General features: G+C 49.3%; 1 protein-coding gene across 1 annotated transcript in view; it reads right to left on the bottom strand.

Moving 5' to 3' along the window:
- Nucleotides 1-758: 758 nt before the first annotated feature.
- LOC119441323 (uncharacterized) overlaps nucleotides 759-24,507 on the bottom strand; it is a 175,015-nt gene continuing 151,266 nt past the window's right edge. The window contains exon 7 of the mRNA XM_049661106.1: nucleotides 759-1,187. Coding sequence (XP_049517063.1) covers nucleotides 919-1,187 — 269 coding nt within the window. The 3' untranslated portion in view covers nucleotides 759-918. The remainder of the gene's footprint in view (nucleotides 1,188-24,507) is intronic.

Raw genomic sequence — 24,507 nt, 5'->3', positions numbered from 1 at the left:
AGACGACTCACATTGCCCCTGGAAAATCGTTTTCTCAGCAATGCATTTACTGTTTAAAAGTGAAGTCGACTTTAAGGGGATCGGTGTAAGCTTACTCTTTGTAAGCTCGCTTTCCTACGTTCTATGTTACAGTGAAGCCCACTAAAAGAAAAATGCGATGCGAACGGGGCCCGACAACGCTATCGCATTCCAATCTTAAAGGCGAAACTTGAGCGTCCTCCAATTTTTTCACCAACTTGGACAAATTAGCTCGAACACCCAGTTTTCTCTCATTGATATTGAAACTGAATTCGACTGGGTTTGAGTCTCGCGTTCGGTATTACGGGGAAGTTGCCGCTTAAGGTACTAAACAGCAGGTGGCACGCGCAAACGAGCATTTGCGGAACGCGCCAAGTCACGTAAGATTTATTTCGCACACTTCACTCGTACGACCGAAACTACATTACGCCTCCGCTGTCTGCAACCCGCTACAAGCACGGCGGTTTTACTATTTTGCATGCTAGTAGCAAAGCGCAAAAAGTAATGCGCGTCCCCAAATGCGCACGCGCGTTTAGGCACGCTTTGTTTCGTGGCGTTCACTTAGTGTGACTTAGTATCGGATTCTGGATACGCTTTTTAAATTCTCTAACATTTATTAACCCAGAGCAGAAAGGGACGCAGCTTTTTGTTGTACTCCAGGCAAACTTTCATATTTCTGGATTCGTAAGAGTAGATTTATATTCATTCCAAGGGGACCACTTCTGTGTAGTTTCGTTTCCGGCGAGATGATCTGATAAAATGAACTTTATTGCAACACGTTAGTTACCACAGAATAGCTGCACAAGACTTTCATGTGTGCAAGTTACGCTTGCAGAACATGGTGAATGACACAAAGAATAAGCTTGATTAGGCGCGTTACGGTCAACAGCCGCACTAGACCTACGGCAGGCCAAACACCTCGACTTCGGCGAGCTGCAAAACGTTCTTGAGCGGCTCCTGACAGTCGGTGCAATTCTGGGTGATCTGTATGCTGACGTAGCGCCCTCTGACGGGGCACGGCTTGCACTCGAGGAACACCAGCGCCTCGTCCTCGATGCCGCCCTTCTCGTGGTAGTGGCAGCGCGTGTTTCCTTTGAATGGCACGTCGTTGTGCTCAGCCGTGATGGGCAGTGGGCCCACACGCACGTCGAAGTCGTGCAGCCGGTCACCTGCACATTGTCATTATACTCGATCAAGTTTTATATATATATATATATATATATATATATATACAGGGTGCTTCAGCGAACACTTTAAAGGTTGCCTGTGGCAGAAAGCACAATTCTAGTTAATGAGGTGGCCTACTCGAAGAGGCCGACATTACTTGCACAAAAAATCGAAATGCATAATCGACCAATCAACAAAAATCCACTAATTAAGCTTTTCACTAATTACCTGATGGCCCATATTGCAATTTACAAATTGTAGCCGTGGCGTTTGCAAGGCGGATCCATTTGGAATTAATTCTCAGGATGACACCAGCTTCAAGTTATTAATTCCCGAACTTTGCGGTGAAATGCATTGGAGTTCCAGTTAGTTTCTTAACAAAACGTCGCTTTATGCCTTGCAACACAAAATTTACGCAAGCGGTGACGTATTATGTCGCCCTCTGATTCGCTGAGCGCAATTAAATTTGTGACGACACTGCTGCAGCGACGATTCTGGGGTGAGAGAAATTGAGGAAGAGATATTTGGTCTTTGTTTACGAATTTCTCCGCTAATAACTGCTATTTTTGCACCCAACAAAAAAACGTCACAGTTTCGCCCTAAGGGCGAAGCAATGAATGCGATAGCAACACAGCAATGTCATACGAAGTAAGGTAAGCGGATTTGGTAGCAATATGAATTGTAGTAAACATGAGCTGATTAAGTAAGCAGGTGTGCTGCGCCGTAAGTAGACCGACATGAAGAGAGACTCGATGACCACGAGAAGGCGCGTGTGAAACGGTGGTGTTCATGAGAAGCGCTTCCCGTGGGCAGCGCGTGCGAAGGGACAAACCTGTAGCGCTCCACTGCCGGTCCGGGCAGCATTGCATGTGTAGCGTGCGTTGGAAAATGTGGCCCGACTATTACTAACTGAATGAACAAGCGTGGTGTGAGCGCGCACAAACAAACATGAATAGATCACACTGAATTACTGCGGACAACGACTGTCAAAACGCTGGCAGGCAGCAAGCCCAAACGCCGCAGCGGGCGTAGGTACGTGCGTCTAGGGCACTTTTGCAATTCAAGTTAAACAAGACCATGAGAACAAATATAAAAACATGAGCAAATCTAATAGCGAGTCATGTGACCACTTACAGCAACGACTGCAGCTATTCTGGACGGTAACGAGTCGTAAAGTGATCGAACATATTCCCGATCGGCTTTCAGCCTTTCCCACTCGTTGCTGACTTGCGCCCACAACTGGTCCGAAGTCGCGGAATAAAGGGGCTTCCTTGCCAAAGAAGCTTTCAGACGGCCCCACACGTTTTCTATCACATTCAGGTCCGCTCCTTTCGGAGGCCATTCCAGTAGCTGCATGTGCTGCTCCGCCTGGAACTCCTTGACAGCCCGCGCCGTGTGTATCGGTGACCGGTCCTGTTGGAACAGGTAATCACCGTCTGGGAATAAACTGCTCGCATATGGCAACAGCACATTGTTCAAAATGTTGGAGTATTGTTCCGACGATAAGTGTCCACGTATACGTTGCAGGGGCCCTAAACCATATCTTGAAACAGCACCCCACACGTTCACACTCGATCTCCCACTGGCAGAAACACCTTGCACGTTGTCCGGGTCGCTCCTGCGTGGCATTGTGACGTTAACTAAAACAATTGCTTTTCAAAGCAGGAAGTTTGCCTCACCGTGTGCCTGGTAGTCTCCAAACACGCAATCTTTGGTCTTGTCGCGTCGAAAACGTCGACTCATCCGAAAAGATGACGCGACCCCACTCTTCTGATGTCCATGCTTCGTGCAGCTCAGCGAACTGCCGTCGTGCGTCCTTGTTTACCGCCGTTAGTAGTGGCTTCTGCGCTGCGACGCGACTGCGAAGGCTCGCAGTACGCAGGCGACGTCGAACAGTGGTGTCCGAAACGTCCAAATCCAAGTCCTCGCGTATTGCTGGGGCTGGCAAGAAAGGGTTACGAACAGCAGCTGCAACCATGAGGGCGTCTTCATCGTCTGTGGTAGCTTTAGGGCGGGGCGCGCGGGGTGCATCCTGAATGCGACCTTCATACTTGTAGGCTTGAATTATCCTGTTCACAGTCTTCAGGGGCCTATTAACTAAAGCACCATTATACCGCTGGGAATAACCTTTCAGGGAAAGATCGACAATTGAGCGCCGTTCATCATCGGGAACCCTAGCCATAATACGATCTGGCGACAGAATGAACGGCTGCGAAAGATGTTTGGTTGTTTTATATACGGCGTTGCATGCACAACAACATTGAAGGGAACGAATAGACACGCCCCCATAGATATACAAGTTTTTTTGTCTTGTTCTGTTCAAGCACAGATGTTTAAAGAAATCTTAAAATGCAGGATGCATGGGCTTAGAAAACAAAAATGCGGCTAGCAGACGACGAACAAGTGCATTCATGACGTCATGCGCGCGGTGGAACAATTATTTCGCGGAAGGCGTGATGCGCATGCGCGATGTTTCCAGTGATGACCGTAACGGGGCGCTGACAGTGCCGTCGGCCACGCGCTCGCGTGTTCACCCTAACAGTGCTCACCGCTGTACGTGCGGTCTATCGCATCAACGCAAACTGAGCGGCGGATGCACGGTGCATAAAGGTCAGAGCCGTGTGGAGATAAGAGACGGTGCGGACGAGCGACGAGCGCGGTTGTTGGCAGAGTAGAAGTGCGCCCCCCCCCCCCCCCCGCCCCCTCCGGCGCTGGCTTCCCGCTTCCTTGCTTGGGCGTGGGAGATTGAGTGCGTTCGCTCTCCGTGATAGCGCGCGTCCCCGCACGCTTCCGCTCGGGCATACGGCGCGCGGCGCTGATTTTATTTATAAGGAACCTCAGTCATCAAAGGCTATGACAACGGCGACGTTTTATTTATCAAAATAAATGTACGCAAGGCGGCGCCCTGAAGTTTCCTCTCGCGGTGCGAGTAAGCAGCGGAGTGAGGTGGAGTGCCGACGCTTGCGTCGCGCAAGCGGATGCCTGTGGCGCGCGCAACGCTATCGATGATATTCGGTCGCTTCTCAGCCAAACGAGTCGGGCTGAGTCACATGCGTTTCTTGAGATAGCGATAACGCGTCCTAGAGCGTGCGCTCATCATCACTGGTAGGTCGCGTATGTTGTCTGAAGCAAGAAAGCAAGCGCCAATATACGATCACTCATTCCGTTTCCCGAGGACACGCATCCAAGCTAATGAAGCAGACGACAGCTTGTGCGCATGCAGACGACGGAACCTAGAAACGATTTTGATGGAATAATCGTATGCTTTGAGCTAGCTACTTTAATTTTATTGGGGAGGAAAACTGTTTTGCCTTATAAAGAACGCTAGGTTCAATGCCTACATTACAGTTTCTTAGGCGAAACGTCAAATGTGCGTCACGTTGCGAAAGCAAATTGGGGCTATCGGCGCGATTTTGTAAGCGTCAGGCCTACGTCGCGCCTCGAAAAAAATGGCGGAATGTCCAGAATAGCGGCTCTAGTAAACATAAAATACCCAAGTTAGTGGACGAATTGATGGCCGTCGGCCAAAGCACAATTGGTAGTGCAATCAATGCACGCGTAATGCGGAGGTTGCGGGTTCGGCTCCCGCTGGCGACAAGTTATCTTTTCGTCCACTTTCATTTCCCTTTTCTTCATTATTTTCTACATTCCAATTGCAACCACACTGAATTTCCCCGATGCTTTCCTTGGCTTCATTGTCTGTTGGCGGCTTTATGTGGTTATGATTAACAAAATCGAGCCCCCCGGTTACCCTTCTCAAATATGCAGGGTGTTTCAGCGAACAATTTCAAAATTTATTTAAGGTTGCCTGTGTCGGATAGCCCAATTCTAGGTAATGAGCTGGTCTACTTGAAGAGGCGGACATTACTTGTACAAAAAATTGAAATTCATAATGGACTAATTACCAAAAATTCACTAATTAAGTTTTTAACTAATTACCTGACGGCGTGTATTGCAATTTACAAATTGTAGCTGTGGAGTTCGCAAGGCGGATCCACTTAGAGTTAATTCTCAGGATGTAACCAGTTTCGAAATATTAATTCCCGAACATTGCGGAGAAATGCATTGGCGTTCCAGTTAATTTTGTGCTTCAATGCACAAAGCGACCTTTTGTTAAGAACCTAACTGGAACGCCAATGCATTTCTCCGCAAAGTTCGGGAATTTATACCGCGAAACTGGTGTCATCCTGAGAATTCGTTCCAAGTGTATCCGCCTTGCGAACTCCACGGCTACAATTCGTAAATTGCAATATGGGCCATCAGGTAATTAGTTAAACAATTAATTAGTGGATTTCTGTTAATTATTTGATTATGTCTTTCAATTTTTTGTGCATGTCCGCCTCTTCGAGTAGACGAGCTCATGAACTAGAATTGTGCTATCTGCCACAGGCAACCTTTAGGAATTCTTGAAAGTGTTCGCTGAAACACCCTGTATATATATATATATATATATATATATATATCAGTGAAGCAAAAATCACAGGAGCCGGCACAGAAATAGTTCACAAAATAGAAGCACGTAGAAAAAAACATATAACAGGACTTTACTGAAGTTTCGGCCGGGGTCCGGCCTTCATCAAGAGTGCGATTGCAAGCACACAGTGCTCAATTAATACATTTTTTCCCGTAAGAGTGAAAAAATACAATAAAAAAATAAAAATACAAAGTTAAAAGAAGGAATGCAACACGTGAATGGAAACTTGCGCGTACACAGAGTGGCATTATTTAAAAAAAATGTCACAGTTTCGCCCTAATGGCGAAGCAATGAATGCGATAGCAACACAGCAATGTCATACGAAGTAAGGTGAGAGGCTTTGGTAGCAATATGAATTGTAGTAAACATGAGCTGATTAAGTAAGCAGGTGTGCTGCGGCGTAAGTAGACCGACATGAAGAGAGACTCGATGACCACGAGAAGGCGCGTGTGAAACGGTGGTGTTAAAGCCCCTATATTTATAAAAGTAGCGCCATTCTTAGATCTTGCCGCCACCGCGCTCACCCCGGCGCTTCCTCCTCGCCCTCTCTTAGCCGCCTCCTGTCGCCCCAGCCTCATCCGCTCCCCCATTGGCCAATACGTGTCACGTGGAAGTTCGCGTCGCGCTTTTGTATATTTTTTTTTTCTTTCCAGCGCGCTCCGACTGCCATTCTCGGGCCTGTGCGACGAAAGTGCTGTACGCACAAACGGATCAAACGTGTTATGGACAAGAACTTCGTTGTGATGGCATGCTGCTGCGCCTTAAGTTGCCGCAACCGACAAGGCGAGGGCAAAAGGCTTTTTTTGTTTACCATCCGGCGTGCGCAAACGCTTGCTGCACACTTGATATTTGCGCCGTCTCGCATCGTCGCGTTGCTACTTCCAAAACGGCATTATTAAGACCAGTTACTGACTGACGAAGCAAAATCGCGCCTCAAAAACGTCTCCGCAGGGCGCGATCGAAGTTTTCCTCGGATTTCCTCTGGTAGCGCGTTAGCTGTCGTCTGCCACGGCAGGCCCGACGCAGGCGGCGCCACTGTCGATATCGCGCCTCGATCGCGCTGGTCGCGCCGAGCGCGATAGTGGAACGGAGGAGGAGGGAAGTGGATGGCGCTACTTTTATAAATATAGGGGCTTTAGGTGGTGTTGATGAGAAGCGCTTCTCGTGGGCAACGCGTGCGAACCGCCACCGCCAGTCCGGCCCAACGAGCAGCTTGCGTTATCTCTTTGCTGTTTGCGGCGTTGGCCTAGCGCTTCAATGCCGGCGGGCCGCCGAATTTACTTCGTCATTCCGTCGGGCGACAGGTTGAGCTGTAGCGCCAACCCCACTCCTTGGGCTTTTAGATACTACAGGCACGGCGTCATATCAGTTTGTAGCGTCGACAGCGAACGCCGCGGATAGCAAGGAGATAACGCAAGCTGCTCGCGGGTCGGACCGGCGCCTACCTCGGAGACGTGACGAAAGGCAGGGGGGCGGCGACATCGTCGACAACGACGCTCTTTTTGCGGCCAGTTTCGGTTTCAAGGAGCCTGCCAGGCAGAACTAATTGGTCGCGTAGCTCGCACATGAAGTACGCTATTGAAAATTTGATCGTTGGGATAGGTAGTGTCGAGGACGGGCCCCAAAGTATTCATTTGCTGTAGTCACCTATTGATGATAATTAAAAAGTTAATTTGCGTAACTTCACTAATTACGCACGTAAGTGCCGAAATTGCTCTGTATCTAGAGGCCGCCAATCAGTGCACTCGAATGGTAAAGATAACGTGACCAAGATACATATTTTTCTCATTTAAAAAATTTGGTGCAGCTAAAAAAAAAACACCCTGTAGATCCCCTGAAGAATAGGTGACATACCGATGGTGCCTGTCGTACCGTGCTTTGGACCGGTCTTGCGAAGCCAGAGTACTTATGCGGGCAAAGCGTCGAGCTCCTTTAGCGAGACACAGAGTCTCGGCGATGGTGAGATTGTCGTGGGTGGAGAAAGAAAATATGGTGTCCAGTGTGTGACGCGGCGGACGAGCGTAGAGTAGTAAAAACGGGCTGTAGCCAGTAGTCTCATGCTTTGCTGTGTTAAAAGCGTATGTAATGAATGGCAAAATGTCGTCCCAGTTTTTATGTTCCGATACGACGTTCATGGACATGTTCACCAGTGTGCGGTTGGTACGCTCGGTCAGCCCATTTGTTTGCGGGTGATACGGTGTCGAGTGACGAAAGCTGGAAGCGCATAATCGAAGAAGCTCTTCCACGACATCTGCAGTAAACTGGCGGCCGCGGTCACTGATGATTACTCGAGGAGGGCCGTGACGGAGAATGATCGAATGCAGGAGGAAAAAGTAAACTTGGCTGGCAGTGGCAGATGGCAAAGAAGCCGTCTCGCAGTACCGGGTCAGATGGCCGGCACATACGATGATCCAACGGTTCCCTTTCGACGAGCGGGAAAAGGGACCCATGAGATCAATACCAACTTGCTCGAAAGGAGAGCTCGGAGGCGTCAGTGGTTGTAGGAGGCCGGCTGGCGTCGTAGTTAGGTGCTTGTGAGCCTGACACTGAGCGCAACTGACCCCATACATTTCAGTCGACCGACGCATTCGGGGCCAGTAAAACTGTTCTTGGGCACGATGAAATGTACGCGCTGCTCCGAGATGTCCGGAGGTAGGATCGTCGTGCATAACCCGCAGAATAGTGGAGCGTAGCTTCTCCGGAACTACAAGAAGGAAGCGCGCACCAGTGGTTGCGAAATTCCTCTTGTAGAGGAGGCCATCACGAACACAAAATCCTCGGCTTGTTGTGGAATCATGCGCGTTGAAAAGTGGCTCTAAGCTGAAGTCTTCTCGCTGCTCCTTCTCGAGGGTCTCTTTATCAGGAAGTGCAGGTGCCAAAGAAGCAATCAAATGATCAAAGTTATCGGCATCACAAAGAGTGGTGTTTAGCGGCATTCGCGAAAGGCAGTCAGCATCAGCGTGTCGGCGACCACTCTTATATGAAACTGTGAAGTTGTACTCTGGAGACGTAGAGCCCAGCGCGCGAGTCGACCACAGGGATCACGAATATTGACAAGCCAACACAACGAATGATGATCTGTGACGATTGTGAATGGGCGTCCATACACGTACGAGCGAAAACGTTGCACAGCAAAAATGACCGCTAGGCATTCCTGCTCCGTAACGGTGTAATTGTGTTCAGGCTTACTTAACGTACGACTCGCATAAGCAATGACATACTCGTTCCGGCCGCATCGCTGAACGATGATTCTACCGAGCCCCACGCCACTCGCATCGGTGTGGATCTCTGTTGGTGCAGCTGGGTCGAAATGCCGAAGGATGGGACCCGTCGTCAGTAAGAACTTCAGCTGACGAAAAGAAGCGTCGCACTCGTGAGTCCACTCAAAAACGGCGTCTCTATGCAGAAGACAAGTCAGGGGATAGGCGACATCGGCAAAAGCAGGTATAAATCGGTGGAAATAAGAGCAGAGGCCTAGGAAACTACGAAGCTCTTTAACAGACCGAGGAGGCTTAAACGCTTCAACAGCTGCTGTCTTTTGTGGATCAGGCCTGATACCTGTGATATGTGAAGTGCGCGAGTGCCGTGATCGTAGTGGGCAAGTGCCAGAAGTGAGCAACAAGCAAGCAAGCGACAGCCATCTTGAGAGAGATGGAAGAAGAGGGTGAAGATGTTGACCAGGGTGCGGGAGCAGCGGCCAGTCGAGATCCTGGCCCAAGGCCGCTCCAGGCTCCCACCTGGGATCGACACGACAACCAACTTCTTCCTGCAGCCTGCGGTTGGCGAACGTCGGTAGGGCGTCCGACTCAGGCGGCCCAGCGTCTCCAGCGCCGTGCCCGAGCTCCGGCTGGCGAACGCCGCAAGGGCGTCTAACCGTTACCCGTCTCTACTACGAATGTCTTCACAGCAGTGTCGATCATGGCTGCCTGACGATGAGGTGCTGCCCGGCATAAGAAGAAATGATCCCCTTGTACCGGTCGCAGACGTAAAGCCCTTGGACTTGGTGTCCGGTGACAAGACCTCTACCGTAGTAGGGTGACCCATCCAGGTTCCCAACGTCACAGCGAAACTTGCAGAACTTCCTCCTGCATTATTGGATCCCTGGTGTTTGCCTGGGGGTGACCAGGATTTTCTTCGACTGCTTCTAGTTTCGTCACCGCTACTTCACTTCGAGCTCCGCCTCTGCCGCCGCTTCTAGCCCATCCCACAGCTCCAGTGCGAACCACGAAACTTTAGGCCCCCTTCCGACTTTTATGCTTTCTTTCTGGACCTATTCCATTTTTTTGGTAATTAGGTTGCTGAGCTTCTTTTTCTCTTTTCGCTGTATTTTCGTTAATGAATGGCTTGTTGTGGTAACGAACGGCTTCGTCATTTCGTGCGCTGAGGCTGTGCCTCAGTAGCGAGTAATTTATTGAAAGAACATCACAATACCATCCTTGTCCACAAGATGGCCAAGCACCAATGTCTGCCGCTCACCGAAGTGACATTTCTTAGAATTGAGTAGTAGGCCGGCGTGTTCGATACAGTCTAAAGGCCAACCTCCATGCAGAGAACTTTCGAGACGATTTTGCCGTGACGAAAAATCCAGCGCGAAGCGCCGTCGCGAATTCGTCGCACCACACTCCATGTAACCAAGAGCCGGCGAACGCCGCCGACCATGCGGTCGACGCTGCCCGCGAGGAGTCATTGTGGCCAGACGAGATATATGCTACGAAACCGACGTTGGCGAATGAAAGCAGAAGACAAAACAACGCCTAAATTGCTGTTTTTACGCGTAAAATAAGGCACCTGACCTGAAAAAGTGCGTGCAATAAGTGTTTGCTGGTTAGCCGGAATCTATTTAGAGTGTCACTTTTTTTTTTGAATACGCGGAACATCGGTATTTCGCTGATACTTATCTCTTGTCTAACACCTTGTGTTTGTTTACGGTTCTGTCCGCTCACGCGCAGCTGAGTTTTTCTCACGTCAGCTTCCGCCTTCGAGCCTGCCCTGCCATCGAGGAAACACAGAAAGCTATTAGACAGTTTTAGTATAGCGTACGCTATACGCTATAGTACAGCGTACGCTAAGCAGCGCACGTTTATTAAAACAATTTTAGTTGGCCTGCGAGATATTTCGATCTCAGAGGCCATATGGCATCGTCACGCCTATCTCTCGACTTTACCTATAGGTGGCGATGACATATCTTGAAGGTTCGTTGAAGGTTCCGTACAATAACACAAAGGGCACTGCCTTGCTATTTGAGGCTCGAGCCGGTTGCCTAAGGACCAAAATATACCGGAGCAAATAGTCGGAACTAGATGAGGCATGTTTATGCTGCAGTAAAGATCCAGCGACCACTCAACACATCCTAATGGAATGCAACGGGATTTACCAAGCGAGAACCGTAGGTAACGAGCAACTCCCAGAAGCGCTTGGGTTTAAAGTGGAAGGAAACATCAACAGATCAGCTGTAGAGATAAGCAAGAGACGATTAGAGTACTGGTGGGAAAAAAGCAGGGAAAAGATGGATACGACCTGATCTCTTAAAATCATAGGTAGCGGTACAAGGTAAATTTTTGAAAAAGAAAAAAAGAATAATGAGAGGTATACAAAAATGCTAGATAAAGCACATGTATAGTATACCTGATTAAATCAAGCAGGCTAGGTGACTATTTGTCGCCGCCCCGTTTCAAAGGGGATGCCAATAAACCATCATCAGCCATCATCGGTTTCCCTCGTTAGGCTTCGTGTCGTTTGAAACAAGAAGCGATCTCGAAAAATCTATAAGGTTATCCAATACACTGTCGTCGAAGCAGCGTGAGACTAAGCGAAAGCCATTCACGCAGTCATTTGCTACGAACGAAGCGAATTCTACAAAAGCCACGCCAAATTCAGTTCGAAGCCGCAGTGGGGACCACCGCCATGTTTTAAGTACGTGGCTTGCGAGAAGGCTTTTTTGCCTCTTAAAGTAGCGAGCCGCTCATATGCCGCTCCTACGCGATGCTTTAGCTCGCGTTTTTCTCGGATGTACCAGTGAACTACACCTGTAAGCTTCAATCAAAACACCTCTTTCCAAAACACGGCGGTACGCAAGGCATCGTGTTGCGGGTATGCATGGGCAGAGAATCATCGGGAAGCGAAGCCTCTAACTACATGGAATACACAAAACAAGCCGTGACCACATATTATTCACAACAAGCAACAATGAGGTGAAACAGCGCTGGAAAACAAGCGTTTGAAACGAAGGTAGGAAATGGCCGAACAGTAGCCAAACGTCAACAACCAAACTCCCGTCGACGGGCGACCGACGGAAGTCAACCTTTGCGCTGTGGCCCGATTGGTCAACGCTCTCCGCCGCGCGCTACGACTTCCGGCGGCGGCGGTTCGCTGAGTTCTCATAGGGTGCCTCGATGCCCAGCGCCACCGTCCAGGGTGGAGACAACCCCGCTGGCGCCGCCATATTGTGTCACACGAGCTGAGACTCAGCTACGCTTGCGTTCATAAAGTCTCCTCGCGGCGCGCTTCCAAGTGCTTTGCCTTGATGAGGATTTTTTTATCGGTGTCCCATCTGCATATCTTTATAACCAATAGCCGTTAACTCGTCGAAGGTCGAAGACGTAAATGTATGGCGCCGGGAACATGCCCCAAATTGCCTAATTCAATCACATTTATTATGCCGTGTGTATGTTTAAAATACGCACTATTTTTTTTGCGCTTCGATGCTTGGTATATAAGGTTTGCGACCCCCTGTGTGTGGAAGTTTTTCTTTTTCGCTGTTGTATTTTGGTTTACACGTCACGCCTCCTTTACCGTAGCCAGCCACTCGCGCACGGCGGTTAGTTTCCCTTGCGTTGCGCGTGCTCTTCGCGTTCGTTGCAATTATTTGACGATATCTACGCGCAATTTTTGCTTTTTTTGCCCACAAAACTGTGTGCTGACAGGATTAAGCTGGTGTAAAAATAACTGCGATGTGAAAATAAGGTTTAGTTAGTGCTGTAGAGAAAAATGTAACGTAACTTGTCTGTGTCAATCTTGCGTAGTACACACAAGAAATCAAACGATGCACAAAATACATTTACTTATAATGTCTAGTACAATCAATCATGAAAGAGATATGTACATGAAAAATTATATGTACTGTGTGGCGCCTGAAGGTTATGTTGAAAGACGAGATAAAAAAATTAATTCGCAAGGTAGGCTCGACACACAATTCGGGATAGAGAAGAGTTTTTTTTTTATTTATTCATTACATGGGGGGGGGGGGTTCAAGTGAGTACATCAACCTTATTACACACAATATAAATCGAAAACAAGAATGCAAACAAGAAAACGCAACCGCGGGTAATATTAATCAAGACATCCAGCCAGATATCCAGCCAGAATACATACATCAGCTACCATCGAATACGTCGCATCAGCCAAACACATCGATGGCGAGTACAGAACATTTCATAAATAACCATTAGAACACTGATAACTACATTGAAAAAATAAACAACACTGCATACATATCACGTACAAATACCGTAAATGAAACTAAGACAGTCAAATACAGATTAGCAATGTTTTTCACTTCGAAAATATAGTCCATGATGATGTAGGGCTGTTGACTTTAACAGACGGCGCCCATCCTGTCGATTTCCCTCGTACTGGTCCTCTTCAAAGTGTTTCTAAGTACAGGTAAAACAACAAAAGTGATTATTGATATGAAAAGTTGCCTTGTAAATACAGAGAACCCATTACAGTGCTTAAAAATAAATTTTAGCAGAAGCAATGCTGTATTACCTCGCTTCACACGTTTCGAAGAAATGCACAGGCTACAACAGACACCATGCCAGAAAGCGCCGAAACATTTTGGTCCCATGATGCCCCTTAACTCTACTACACCTGGGCATACCGTGCACAGGTATTTAAAGACCGTCACAGTACCCACTACGATCGGGAATGAGCACGAATGACCATCGGCTTACGATCACCACGCTACAAATATGTAGAAGTCTAAAAAATCAGCTATGTAACCTAACACCCTGAGGTCCGCAAGATATCTCCTGAGAAATCAGAGAAAATCACAATGTTTCGCTTACCACGTACAAAACAGCCGCTCTCCCCAGACGAAGCACTGCGTTCTTTAGTCCCAAATAACCAGTACCGAAAAAAAAAGAAACAAGAGACACACACGATGTGTGCTTCCCGTGAAAAAGGAAAATAGGTGGCTTACGTGACGATTCGTAGCTAATGTAAGACTATTTCGCGGCTAAGCATCTTCGTCAGTCCTTAAAATAAGGGTACAGACTGCGCCCATCAAAACGAAAAAAGCCTATGCGACGCGCGCTCGCAAACCATACGCTACTCAGACAGCATCGGTGCAGTGCTTACTTTGTTCGTGAGCGAGGATCAGAGAATACTTTCTTATTTAAATGAAAAACACGGTGCGGTAGTCTAAACATTCTTGACACTTACCTTGCAAATGCAGGAGTTATCCGTTGCCTTCCAGTGATCGCGCTTTACTTGGGCTTCCCATCTCTTCCGTCGCTCTGGGTCCCGGGGGAAGCGAAAACAACGCAGTCCTTTACGCACTTGATAGCTTGTCAATCATGCGGCTGAACACTGTCTAGCAAGTAGAAGTGTCCGCGAAGCATCCGCGCGCACTGTGCCTCGAACTCAGCACCGGCACCAAGCAATCGCAACGGCTCGCTGTGACACAATATGGCGTCGCAGCGAGAAAGCGGCGGCGCGGGTACAGTGCATATTCTAGGCACTATAGCGCGGGGGCGGTCAAAGGTTGGCACCACCCTGAACGGCGGCGCTGGCATCGAGGCACCCTAGAGTTCTCAAACTGCGGAGCGCCGCCCGACGCCTTTCCGTTGCGCGCCGCGAGGGGGCGCGCACGACGGAGTTAGCCTAGAGTCACTGGAAAATTTTTAGAGTATCGCATTTGTTTTCCGCGCGCCGCCGCCTGCCGCGGCCACCGGTGATTGGGGCGCTCGTGTCACGTGACCTTTTGCCGCCATATCCCTTCCAAGCCCTTTCAGTTGGCACGTCGAACCCGTAGCGTACGCACCGCACACGGAGAGCACTTGGCCGTTCCGTTCAACGCTTGCGTTGCGCTTGCGAACACAGGCGTCAGAAATAATCCATCATCATGCCTGGTTGCTGCGCCTTCGGGTGTAGCAAGCGAACGGAGTCCGGGAAGGCATTTTTCTGTATTCCGTGCGGGAAGGACGACGGTGAACGACGTTGTGCGTGGCTCCATAGAATTGGCCGCAAAAACTTCGCGCCCTCGAAGAACACCCGCTTGTGCGAGGTAAGTTTCTTGAATAACTAGTTTGCTGGACAGTTATTGCTTTCAAGTGACTGTACTTGCGTGTGACCGCTAAACTTTACCTGTCCGGTTCACGCTCATCGCTCTGGGTGCGGCTATTGAACACTATGTAGCTAGCACACGTGGTTTTGAGTGAGCTGTTCTGTTCGCGTGGCTCGCTTTGCTTCACGCTATTGAAAATCGCCCAGTACCTATCTTTCAAGTAGGGTCTCTGGTTCGCGCGACCCGCTCTGCTTTGTGCTATTGATTCCAGTAAACTGTTCGGTTTGCACGGCTCGCTTTGTTTTGCGCTATTGAAAATCGCCCAGTACCTATGTTTCAAGTAAGCTCCTCTACTTAGTGCTGTTGAAGACATCGCAGTACGAACTTCCTAGCAAGCTCTCCACTGTTTCATTCGGTTTGCGAGCCGCGTTTGAAGAAAACGTACATACATGTCAAGCAAGCTGCAGTGCTTGATTCGCGCGGCTCGATGGAAACAACAAACATGCATTTCAAGTGAGCGTGTTGTGCTACAGAGTAAAAGGAGGCGGTTCCCATGAATAACGTGTTTTGAACAAGCACCAGGTCTATACAGAAAATGTTGCTTCAAAATGTCTTCTATAGCTTTCCTGACTCTGTTTTTTGCGACTATTTACAGTTTAGATATTTTGAGCACTGTCACAGGGTAGGGTTATTAACATTCCTATTTTTCTTTGTTTTCTCCATGGACAAACTATAGGACCATTTCATTCCTGATGATTTTGAGAAACCAAGAGTTGAATCGGAAGACCGGTATGCTGTTGTCATGCTTGACGAAATAAATTGTTGTTGTGACTATTGTGAAATAAATATTGTTACGGATGAGGCGTGTTTATTTACAGGTGATGGATGAGAGTCTAGGAAAGCAGTCCAGCCGCAGTTTCTTTCTGCGCTCCGCACACCAAAGGATTCGTCGTCCTCCTCTTCTTCCTTTCGCCTCAACCAAGGCGTTACATTCCCCGTTTCGCAGACGAAGCCCACCACGGGAGTTAGGGCTGAGCGCTGGAGTAATATCGCTTGAGGCGCGTAACATGCGCAAGTTGAGTAGCGCTAGAGCGGCGTCCTGGTGACCTTACAGGGGCGACCACATACGTTAAATCGCTAATGCGGTCGATGACTGTGAAGGGACCGGTATACTGAGCCAGGAACTTTTGGCATAACCCTCGTCTGCGCTGAGGGGTCCACAGCCACACCAAGTCACCTTTTTCGAATGACACTGAGTCATGGCGGCGGTCATACCGCTCCTTGGAGCGATCTTGTGATGCCAGAGTACGCAGTCGAGCAATTTGTCGCGCTTCTTCAGCACGGCACAAAGTTTCGGCAACTGAGTCCGCTGTATGGAGTGTAAAGGGGAAAATGGTATCCAGACAGCTGCGTGGTGTCGGAGCGTAGAGCAGGTAGAAAGGTGTGAAGTCCGTAGTTTCGTGCTTCGCTGTATTGTAGGCGTAGGTAATAAACGGTAAGATGTCATCCCAGTTCCTGTGATTGGATGATACATACATAGCCAGCATGTTGGTCAGGGTACGGTTGGTACGTTCGACAAGGCCATTCGTCTGGGGATGATATGGTGTTGAGTGGCGGAACTGCAACTTGCAGAGTCTATGCAATTCTTCCACGGCGTCAGCGACGAATTGGCGACCACGGTCGCTGATGATAACGCGAGGCGGACCGTGACGAAGGATTACGTAGCGTAATAAGAAGGCAGCGACGCAGGTAGCGGTGGAGGAAGATATCGCAGCTGTTTCCGCGTATCTAGTTAGGTGATCGACACAGACGATGACCCAGCGGTTGTTGTTCGAAGATCGTGGAAACGGTCCTAGCAGATCGACACCAACTTGCTCGAAAGGTGTAGTAGGCGGCGCTACAGGATGAAGAAGGCCTTGCGGAGCACTTGTCGGTCGCTTGTGACGCTGGCACTTGTCACAGCTCGAGACGTATTGCTTAGTGGAATGTCGCATCTTAGGCCAGTAAAACCGCTCCTGTATTCGATGTAAGGTGCGAATGAATCCAAGGTGGCCTGAAGTCGGATCATCATGCATGACACGGAGAATGTCACATTGCAGGCTTTGGGGAACAACCAGCAAATACCGCGCGCCACTTGCTGAATAATTTGTCTTGTATAACAGTCCATCGCGAAGGCAAAAGCGACCACTGGCCTTGGGACTGCAGGCATCGGCGAAAAGGGGGTCCAAACATAAGTCGTTGCGCTGTTCCCGCTGGAATACGGTGGCGTCAGGAAACGCGTGAGAGACAGCAGCAAAGCAGGTGTCGAGGTTGTCCGCGTTATCCTCTGTTGTCGACAGTGGAAGGCGAGAAAGGCAGTCAGCGTCGGCATGACGTCTTCCACTTTTGTACGACACATTGAAATCAAATTCTTGGAGCCGCAAAGCCCAGCGTGCTAGACGACCGGAGGGGTCACGGAGGGTAACAAGCCAACACAGGGAATGGTGGTCGGTTACAATTTTGAATGGACGCCCTAGAGGTAGCAACGAAACTTTTGAACAGCAAAGACAGCCGCTAAGCATTCTTGCTCCGTCACAGTATAGTTTCGTTCAGCCTTGCTGAGAGAACGGCTCGTATAGGCAACCACATACTCTTGATTATGATGGCGCTGAACAAGCACTCCACCGATGCCAATTCCGCTGGCGTCACTGTGCACTTCAGTAGGAGCAGACGGATCGAAGTGACGAAGAATGGGTTCTGAAGTCAGCAGGAACTTGAGTTGAGAGAATGCCGCGTCGCATTCAGGTGTCCACTCGTATGGGCTGTCTTTTCGCAATAGGCTTGTCAAAGGATAGACAATGTCCGCGAATCTGGGCACGAACCGTCGAAAGTAGGAGCATAAACCCAGGAAGCTGCGGAGTTCTTTTAGTGACTGAGGTGGTTTAAAGGCACTGACTACTTCTATCTTACGGGGGTCTGGCCGGACACCATCTTTGTCAACCAGGTGACCAAGGACTAATGCTTGTCGTTCGCCAAACCGGCACTTCTTGGAATTCAAAACCAAGCCGGCCTTTTCGACGCAGTCTAAAACGAGGTTTAAACGGGTGCTATGCTCTTCGAAAGTACGTCCGAAAATGACAACGTCATCTAGATAGCACAAACATACCTCCCATTTTAAACCACGAAGAATGGAGTCCATAAATCTTTCAAAAGTAGCGGGGGCATTGCAAAGCCCAAACGGCATAACATTAAATTGATAAAGTCCATCAGGCGTCATGAATGCAGTCTTTTCCTTGTCAGCAGGGTGCATAGGGATCTGCCAATACCCTGATCGTAGATCTAGTGAAGAAAAGTAGGAAGCCGAATGCAGACAATCTATGACATCGTCTATCCGAGGTAGTGGATATACATCTTTTTTTGTGAGCGCGTTCAATCGTCTATAATCAACGCAAAACCGCCAAGAGCCGTCTTTCTTCTTCACCAAAATGACAGGTGCTGCCCAAGGGCTGCACGATTCCTCAATAACGCCCTTCTGCAACATATCCTGAACTTGTTCAGCAATAACTTTCCGCTCCGAAGACGACACTCGGTAAGGTTTTTGTCGGACCGGATGAGCAGAACTTGTATCGATTCTGTGCTGAGCTCGAGAACAGGGTAAAGATGGTCGCTTCTCCTTTTCGCAGAAGTCAAATACAGAAGCATGTCTTTCCAATAGCTCAACCAATCTTTGTCGCTCGTGTGACCGTAGGTTCTTACTAACCATCTTCAGAATCTGCGACTCGTAGGAGCAACTGCATTCGTCTACGGCCAAGCGTTTTTGATCGTCGTCGTCAACGGCAGCGATAGAATTTCCGTTGACACCATCAAAGATGGCGAGCTTCATTCCTCGAGGAAGTATAACAGGCGCTGGCGAACAGTTAAGTGCCCACAAAGACGTTACTCGGTTGTTAATCGACACAATACAGCGAGACACTAAGATGTCTTTCTTAGCACACTGACCGGTGAGAGGTTGAACGATGGCATCAAAGGGAGATACGGCAGAGACGGAAGCGAACACGGCAACTGACCGCATGCACCATGGTGGCACTGTCAGTTCATCGGAAACAACCAGTGTGTCTTCCGCGGGTGGCAGCTCGTCACAGAGGGCAGGAACAACTTCACTGCTGACTGAAAGTTCGCCGGTGCCACAGTCGACGAAAGCGCCACACTCTTGCAGAAAGTCAATACCGAGAATAACGTCGTGCGTACACCGCTGCAGAACCAGGAATTCAGTTGGGAACACCTTTCCGGCCAACAAGACGTGAACGACGCAAACTCCCAGAGAATGAAGTATTTCTCCGCCGACACCACGAAATCTTGTAGATTGGTGCCAAGAAAACATAACTTTTTGACCAATGCGATCTTTGAAGGAACGACTCATAACAGAAATGGTTGCACCAGTGTCCACTAAAGCCGTTGCACATACTCCATCTATTAACACCTTTATCTTGTTCCTAAACATCGTAACTGGCGGAGGCATCTCAGGTAAGTCATTTTGTGCGACCTCACCTCCATCGGTCGCGCCGGCTAGTTTCCCGGCGGTGGCGGTGGTGATAGCCGCCGTCGCGGTGAAGGCGAGTGGCGTAGTCGGGCGGACGGAGGTGTCAAACTACGGTCAGAAGCGGGTGAACTATTGCGCCGATTCTCTTGCCGTGAGGTTCTCCTGGAATAGGCGGACCAGGGATCGTGTTGTGACCATTGCCGGCGCGAAGAAACGTTGATGGCCGATCGTCTCGGGATGTTTCCCTGCGCCGACGACAGAACCGAGCTATGTGTCCGGTAGCACCACAACAATAACACACAGGAGGTTGGCGATGTGCGTTGTACTCCTGAAAAGCATTGTCGCGACGCTGTGGGACAAATGCATCTTCACGCGGCTCCTGGTGTGTAGCGGCCGGCTGACGAGGATAGCTGAAGCGGCGTTCGTACCGCGACTCTGGGTAATGATTGGGCTGCGGCCTCGGTGGCGAGCGAGAACTGTAGTTGTAGTCTTCTACGCCCGTTGCAGCGATGGAAACATGATGAGCGGGGGCTGGGATTGGCGTAGCATCATAAGGTGTCGAGTTCACGTGTCGGGTGAGCTCTTCCCGTACTATCTCACGTATTGTAGACGCGAGATCAAGGGACGTGTAGTCGTCAACACTCGCAACGGTAGTCACATTCGGTAACCGACCGAATTTAGGCGTGATACGTCGCATCTTCAGGGTCTCGAATGTACGACAATGCCGTATGACGTCAGCTACTGTAGCAAGGTTCTCTTTGCCGATGAGAAAGTGGTATACATCCTCGGCAATTCCTTTTAAGAGGTGGCCGACCTTGTCCTCCTCTGACATGCGAGGGTTGACGTTCTTGCAGAGCTTCAATATAGCCTCAATATACGTCGTGCACGTCTCGCCTGGCACTTGGGCTCTTTGCAGCAGCGTTTGTTCAGCCTGCTTCTTCTTCGCGACTGAGTCCCCAAAACACTCCGTTATTTCCGACACGAACCGATCCCAAGTCGTGAGGGTGTCCTCATGGTTGTCAAACCACACAAGTGCCGTGTCCGTTAAGAAAAACACGACGTAGGACAGCTGAGTTGCCGCATCCCAATGGTAATAGTTGCTCACCCGTTTGTAGTGAGTGAGCCACTCATCCACGTCCTCGCCAGACTTGCCTCCAAATGTACGAGGCTCTATCAGGTGCTGACGCTGCCAGGGACCAGCCACGGCTGAAGCAGGTACTGAAGGGGCCGCTGTAACCAGGGCAGGGGCTGCAGCTGTAGGAACTGGTACAGTCCGGGTTCCGTCTTCACCGCGAGACATCTCGACCACCAGCGGCAGCGGCGGCAGTCCAGCAAGGCGGCGACTTCGGCGCAGATCAGGTGGTTGCAGAACCGTGTTGCGTGGTTGAGTACCCAGCACCTTCCACCACAAAACTGTTACGGATGAGGCGTGTTTATTTACAGGTGATGGATGAGAGTCTAGGAAAGCAGTCCAGCCGCGGTTTCTTTCTGCGCTCCGCACACCAAAGGATTCGTCGTCCTCCTCTTCTTCCTTTCGCCTCAACCAAGGCGTTACAATATGTTGCTTGCCTCCACATCTTACTTTGTGACTGCATGCTGTTCTGAAAATGCGAATTTTGCTGACAGCATGAAGCAATTCGGGGACAAATGGTATGGTGTCCCTTATACAGGGAGGCTGTAAAATAGTAAGTTTTATTGCAAACCGGCTACAGCATGATTACGAATGCTTGTCAACAGCACAGCACCTCTATAAACACTGGCACCGCTACAGCGCGTCAGCAGTCTGGAAGGAATATGGCCGCCGCCACCCAATGTTGCCAGCATGCCGCGTACCTTTGCGGTACTCTGTTTTTCCAGTGACTCTAAGTTAGCCTAAAGCCCCTTGATCTTGAAAGTAGCGACACTCTCCTCCGCGCGCGCGCTTTCCTCCTCAATTCTCCTCGCCCGCCGGCTGCGCGCGCTGCGCACGGCACGCTATTGCGCCTGGGCTCCCGCGGACGGGCCGCAGAATTCGATGGAGGCGCATTATTTTGGGCCAGTTGCGCGCCCCAGTGGCGTAGAATATTTTGAAAAATGTTGATAACAGCATGGAGAATGTTGAAGGCAACGTTTATGAGGAGGCTGGTTTTATCTTAAAGCCGTATGAATGACACACACTGATGTAAAAGGAGCTTTGAGGCGAGTTCTATACTCCAGTTATTTTTTCTGCCACACGATACGCTGTTTTACTTTTTGCATCTGGTCTAGTATTGCTTGTGGCAGATCGCTCTATGTTTGGCAGTTTTTTCTTGTATGTGTGCGCATGTGCACCGCAGGTATTATATTCAGTGTGCCTTCTTATAATGAATTACTGGCGAGAGCATCGTCCGTCCATGTGTTTGTCTCAATGTCAAAGTAGTTTTTGCGCTGTGGTTTCTGCATTGAATAGGACGGTTGCGCAATTTCAGTGCGATGAAACGGTGCGGGCAGCCACTCATCACCCACAATAACAGCATCAGAGGAAATGTATTTACAGATTATATTTTAGGCGTCGGGGTCAATGAAGCTTAAATATAATCGGTATACCTATGGGAGAAGGCATTCCATATTTTTAGGCAAAAGAAACGCCTCTGGAAAAGATATTTTGATGGTTCACACCAACATACCATTAAATTGTGTAGTAGGCGGATAGTTAAAATTATGATTTTGATTAGACATCAGAAAAACATTTATCACACAAAAAACAAAAAGAATGGTCAGTAAGATGCTTTATTTTCGTGCACGCGCAAAAAACGTTATTTGACAACATACAGATAACGTAGAAGAGTATCATATAATATTCAGAATGAGAAACAATGCTAGTGTACAAATATGTCATTTCCGATTGAATAAGAGTTGACGAAGTGCGAGGTGATGGAGTCCCAGCAGAATATTCAGCATTATGAGGAGAACCCCATTTTTATGCAACGTACAAATTGCCGCCGCAAAAGCGCTAATGAGCAGGCCGGAAGAATTGAAAAAATGCAGCATTAGGGGATGCTTTGATACGAGCAATGAGAAAGGCGCCTTACCTCGCAAACAACACTGTTCCTTGTCGGAACAAAGTTCTTCCGGCCAATGCTGTGCAGCCACTGCTTCTTGCGCAAGCCATCATGCTTTCCTTGCGGTATCGTAAAAACTGCATAGCCATCATCACGCTTCTTGCTGCAGTTATATGCGCAGCAGCACGGCATAGCGCCAGCAGACAGTGCTCGAAACAGCGTGCAATGTTAGCGCGCGACGTTCTCTATACGCCGAGCCAGCCGAGATGAGGCGCAAAATGGCGCGAACGAAAAAGCAAAACACAAGCAAAACGCAAGCTCCGCTCGTTTCCAAGCGCAACGGCAGGGAGACCAATCATCGTGCAGGAAAACGCGCCCAAGGCTGTCTGTCGCGGAGGGGACTCGCGAGGGGCGAGCAGGAGGCGAGGAGGTCGCGCGCCGGCGGCAAAGTACAAAGAGTGGCGGTACTTTCCTACATCAAGGGACTTTAAGTTAGCCTAAAACCCCTATATAAGAAAAGTAGCGCCATCCACTTCCCTCCTCCTCCGTTCCACTATCGCGCTCGGTGCGACCAGCGCGATCGAGGCGCGATATCGACAGTGGCGCCGCCTGCGTCGGGCCTGCCGTGGCAGACGACAGCTAACGTGCTACCAGAGGAAATCCGAGGAAAACTTCGATCGCGCCCTGCGGAGACGTTTTTGAGGCGCGATTTTGCTTCGTCAGTCAGTAACTGGTCTTAATAATGCCGTTTTGGAAGTAGCAACGCGACGATGCGAGATGGCGCAAATATCAAGTGTGCAGCAAGCGTTTGCGCACGCCGGATGGTAAACAAAAAAAGCCTTTTGCCCTCGCCTTGTCGGTTGCGGCAACTTAAGGCGCAGCAGCATGCCATCACAACGAAGTTCTTGTCCATAACACGTTTGATCCGTTTGTGCGTACAGCACTTTCGTCGCACAGGCCCGAGAATGGCAGTCGGAGCGCGCTGGAAAGAAAAAAATATACAAAAGCGCGACGCGAACTTCCACGTGACACGGATTGGCCAAAGGGGGAGCGGAGGAGGCTGGGGCGACAGGAGGCGGCTAAGAGAGGGCGAGGTGGAAGCGCCGGGGTGAGCGTGGTGGCGGCAAGATCTAAGAATGGCGCTACTTTTATAAATATAGGGGCTTTAAGTTAGCCTTGATGTTAGAAAGTAGCGACACTCTCCCCCACTCGCGCGCTTTCCTCCTCAATTCTCCTCGGATTTCTCCCCCTCACCGGGCTGGCGCGGCGCTGAACCCTCCAGTGGCTCGCTGCAGCCGCATTAGAATCAATGTGCACGCTTGTTTATTCGGCCCTTTGAAGCGTTGTATGGGAATTTATTCCTTGTGAAACTGTCCTGACGAAAGTACGTTTCTGATAGAACGTCGTGCCATTTTTTCAGGACGCTTCGATAAATACAAGCGGAAGCGCTCCGAAAAATTAAGTACCAAGCAGTGGCTGAGCTGTTTACCTCTACGTCGCCACTTGGGTTGTCCGTAACGCGGAGGTGTATTGGGTGCATACAATAAGCAGCGTAGAGTATAAACGAGAATTTCGTTCACTATCTTCGCTCTTAAAAGGCTCAGAGAAGGTAACCAAGAAGAAATGTGATAGTTTACTTGAAGTGAATTCGCCAAAATGAGTGGGCCAAGAGCCTTTGTACCAATGCCACTGTCCGAAATACGTGCTGTGTTTGCGAAACAGCCAACATAGAACTTTACACACGCGCCTGTATTCCGTCACTATGAAACGACGAGACATTACATTCCATCACCTCTGGGAGTAACCTAAGTCTCTCTCTCTCAAGAAAAAAAAAAGCTGATTGCTTACACGGAAACTGCTAAGACTGGCACTTGATAATTAACTTACAGACTTCAAGATGTCAAGTTTATCAGAATTGAGGGAGATTATCAGACGCGCGTGGCTTGTACTTAATGAGCATGCGCTAATAATACATAATACCACTTATCTACCTATATATTGCGGTTCATGCCTTCGCAACGTA

This window comes from Dermacentor silvarum, chromosome 2 (genome assembly GCF_013339745.2).
Source record: "Dermacentor silvarum isolate Dsil-2018 chromosome 2, BIME_Dsil_1.4, whole genome shotgun sequence".
Lineage (NCBI taxonomy): Eukaryota > Metazoa > Arthropoda > Arachnida > Ixodida > Ixodidae > Dermacentor > Dermacentor silvarum.
The sequence above is the reverse complement of the archived record's forward strand: the minus strand, read 5'-3'. Positions and strand labels throughout refer to the sequence as shown.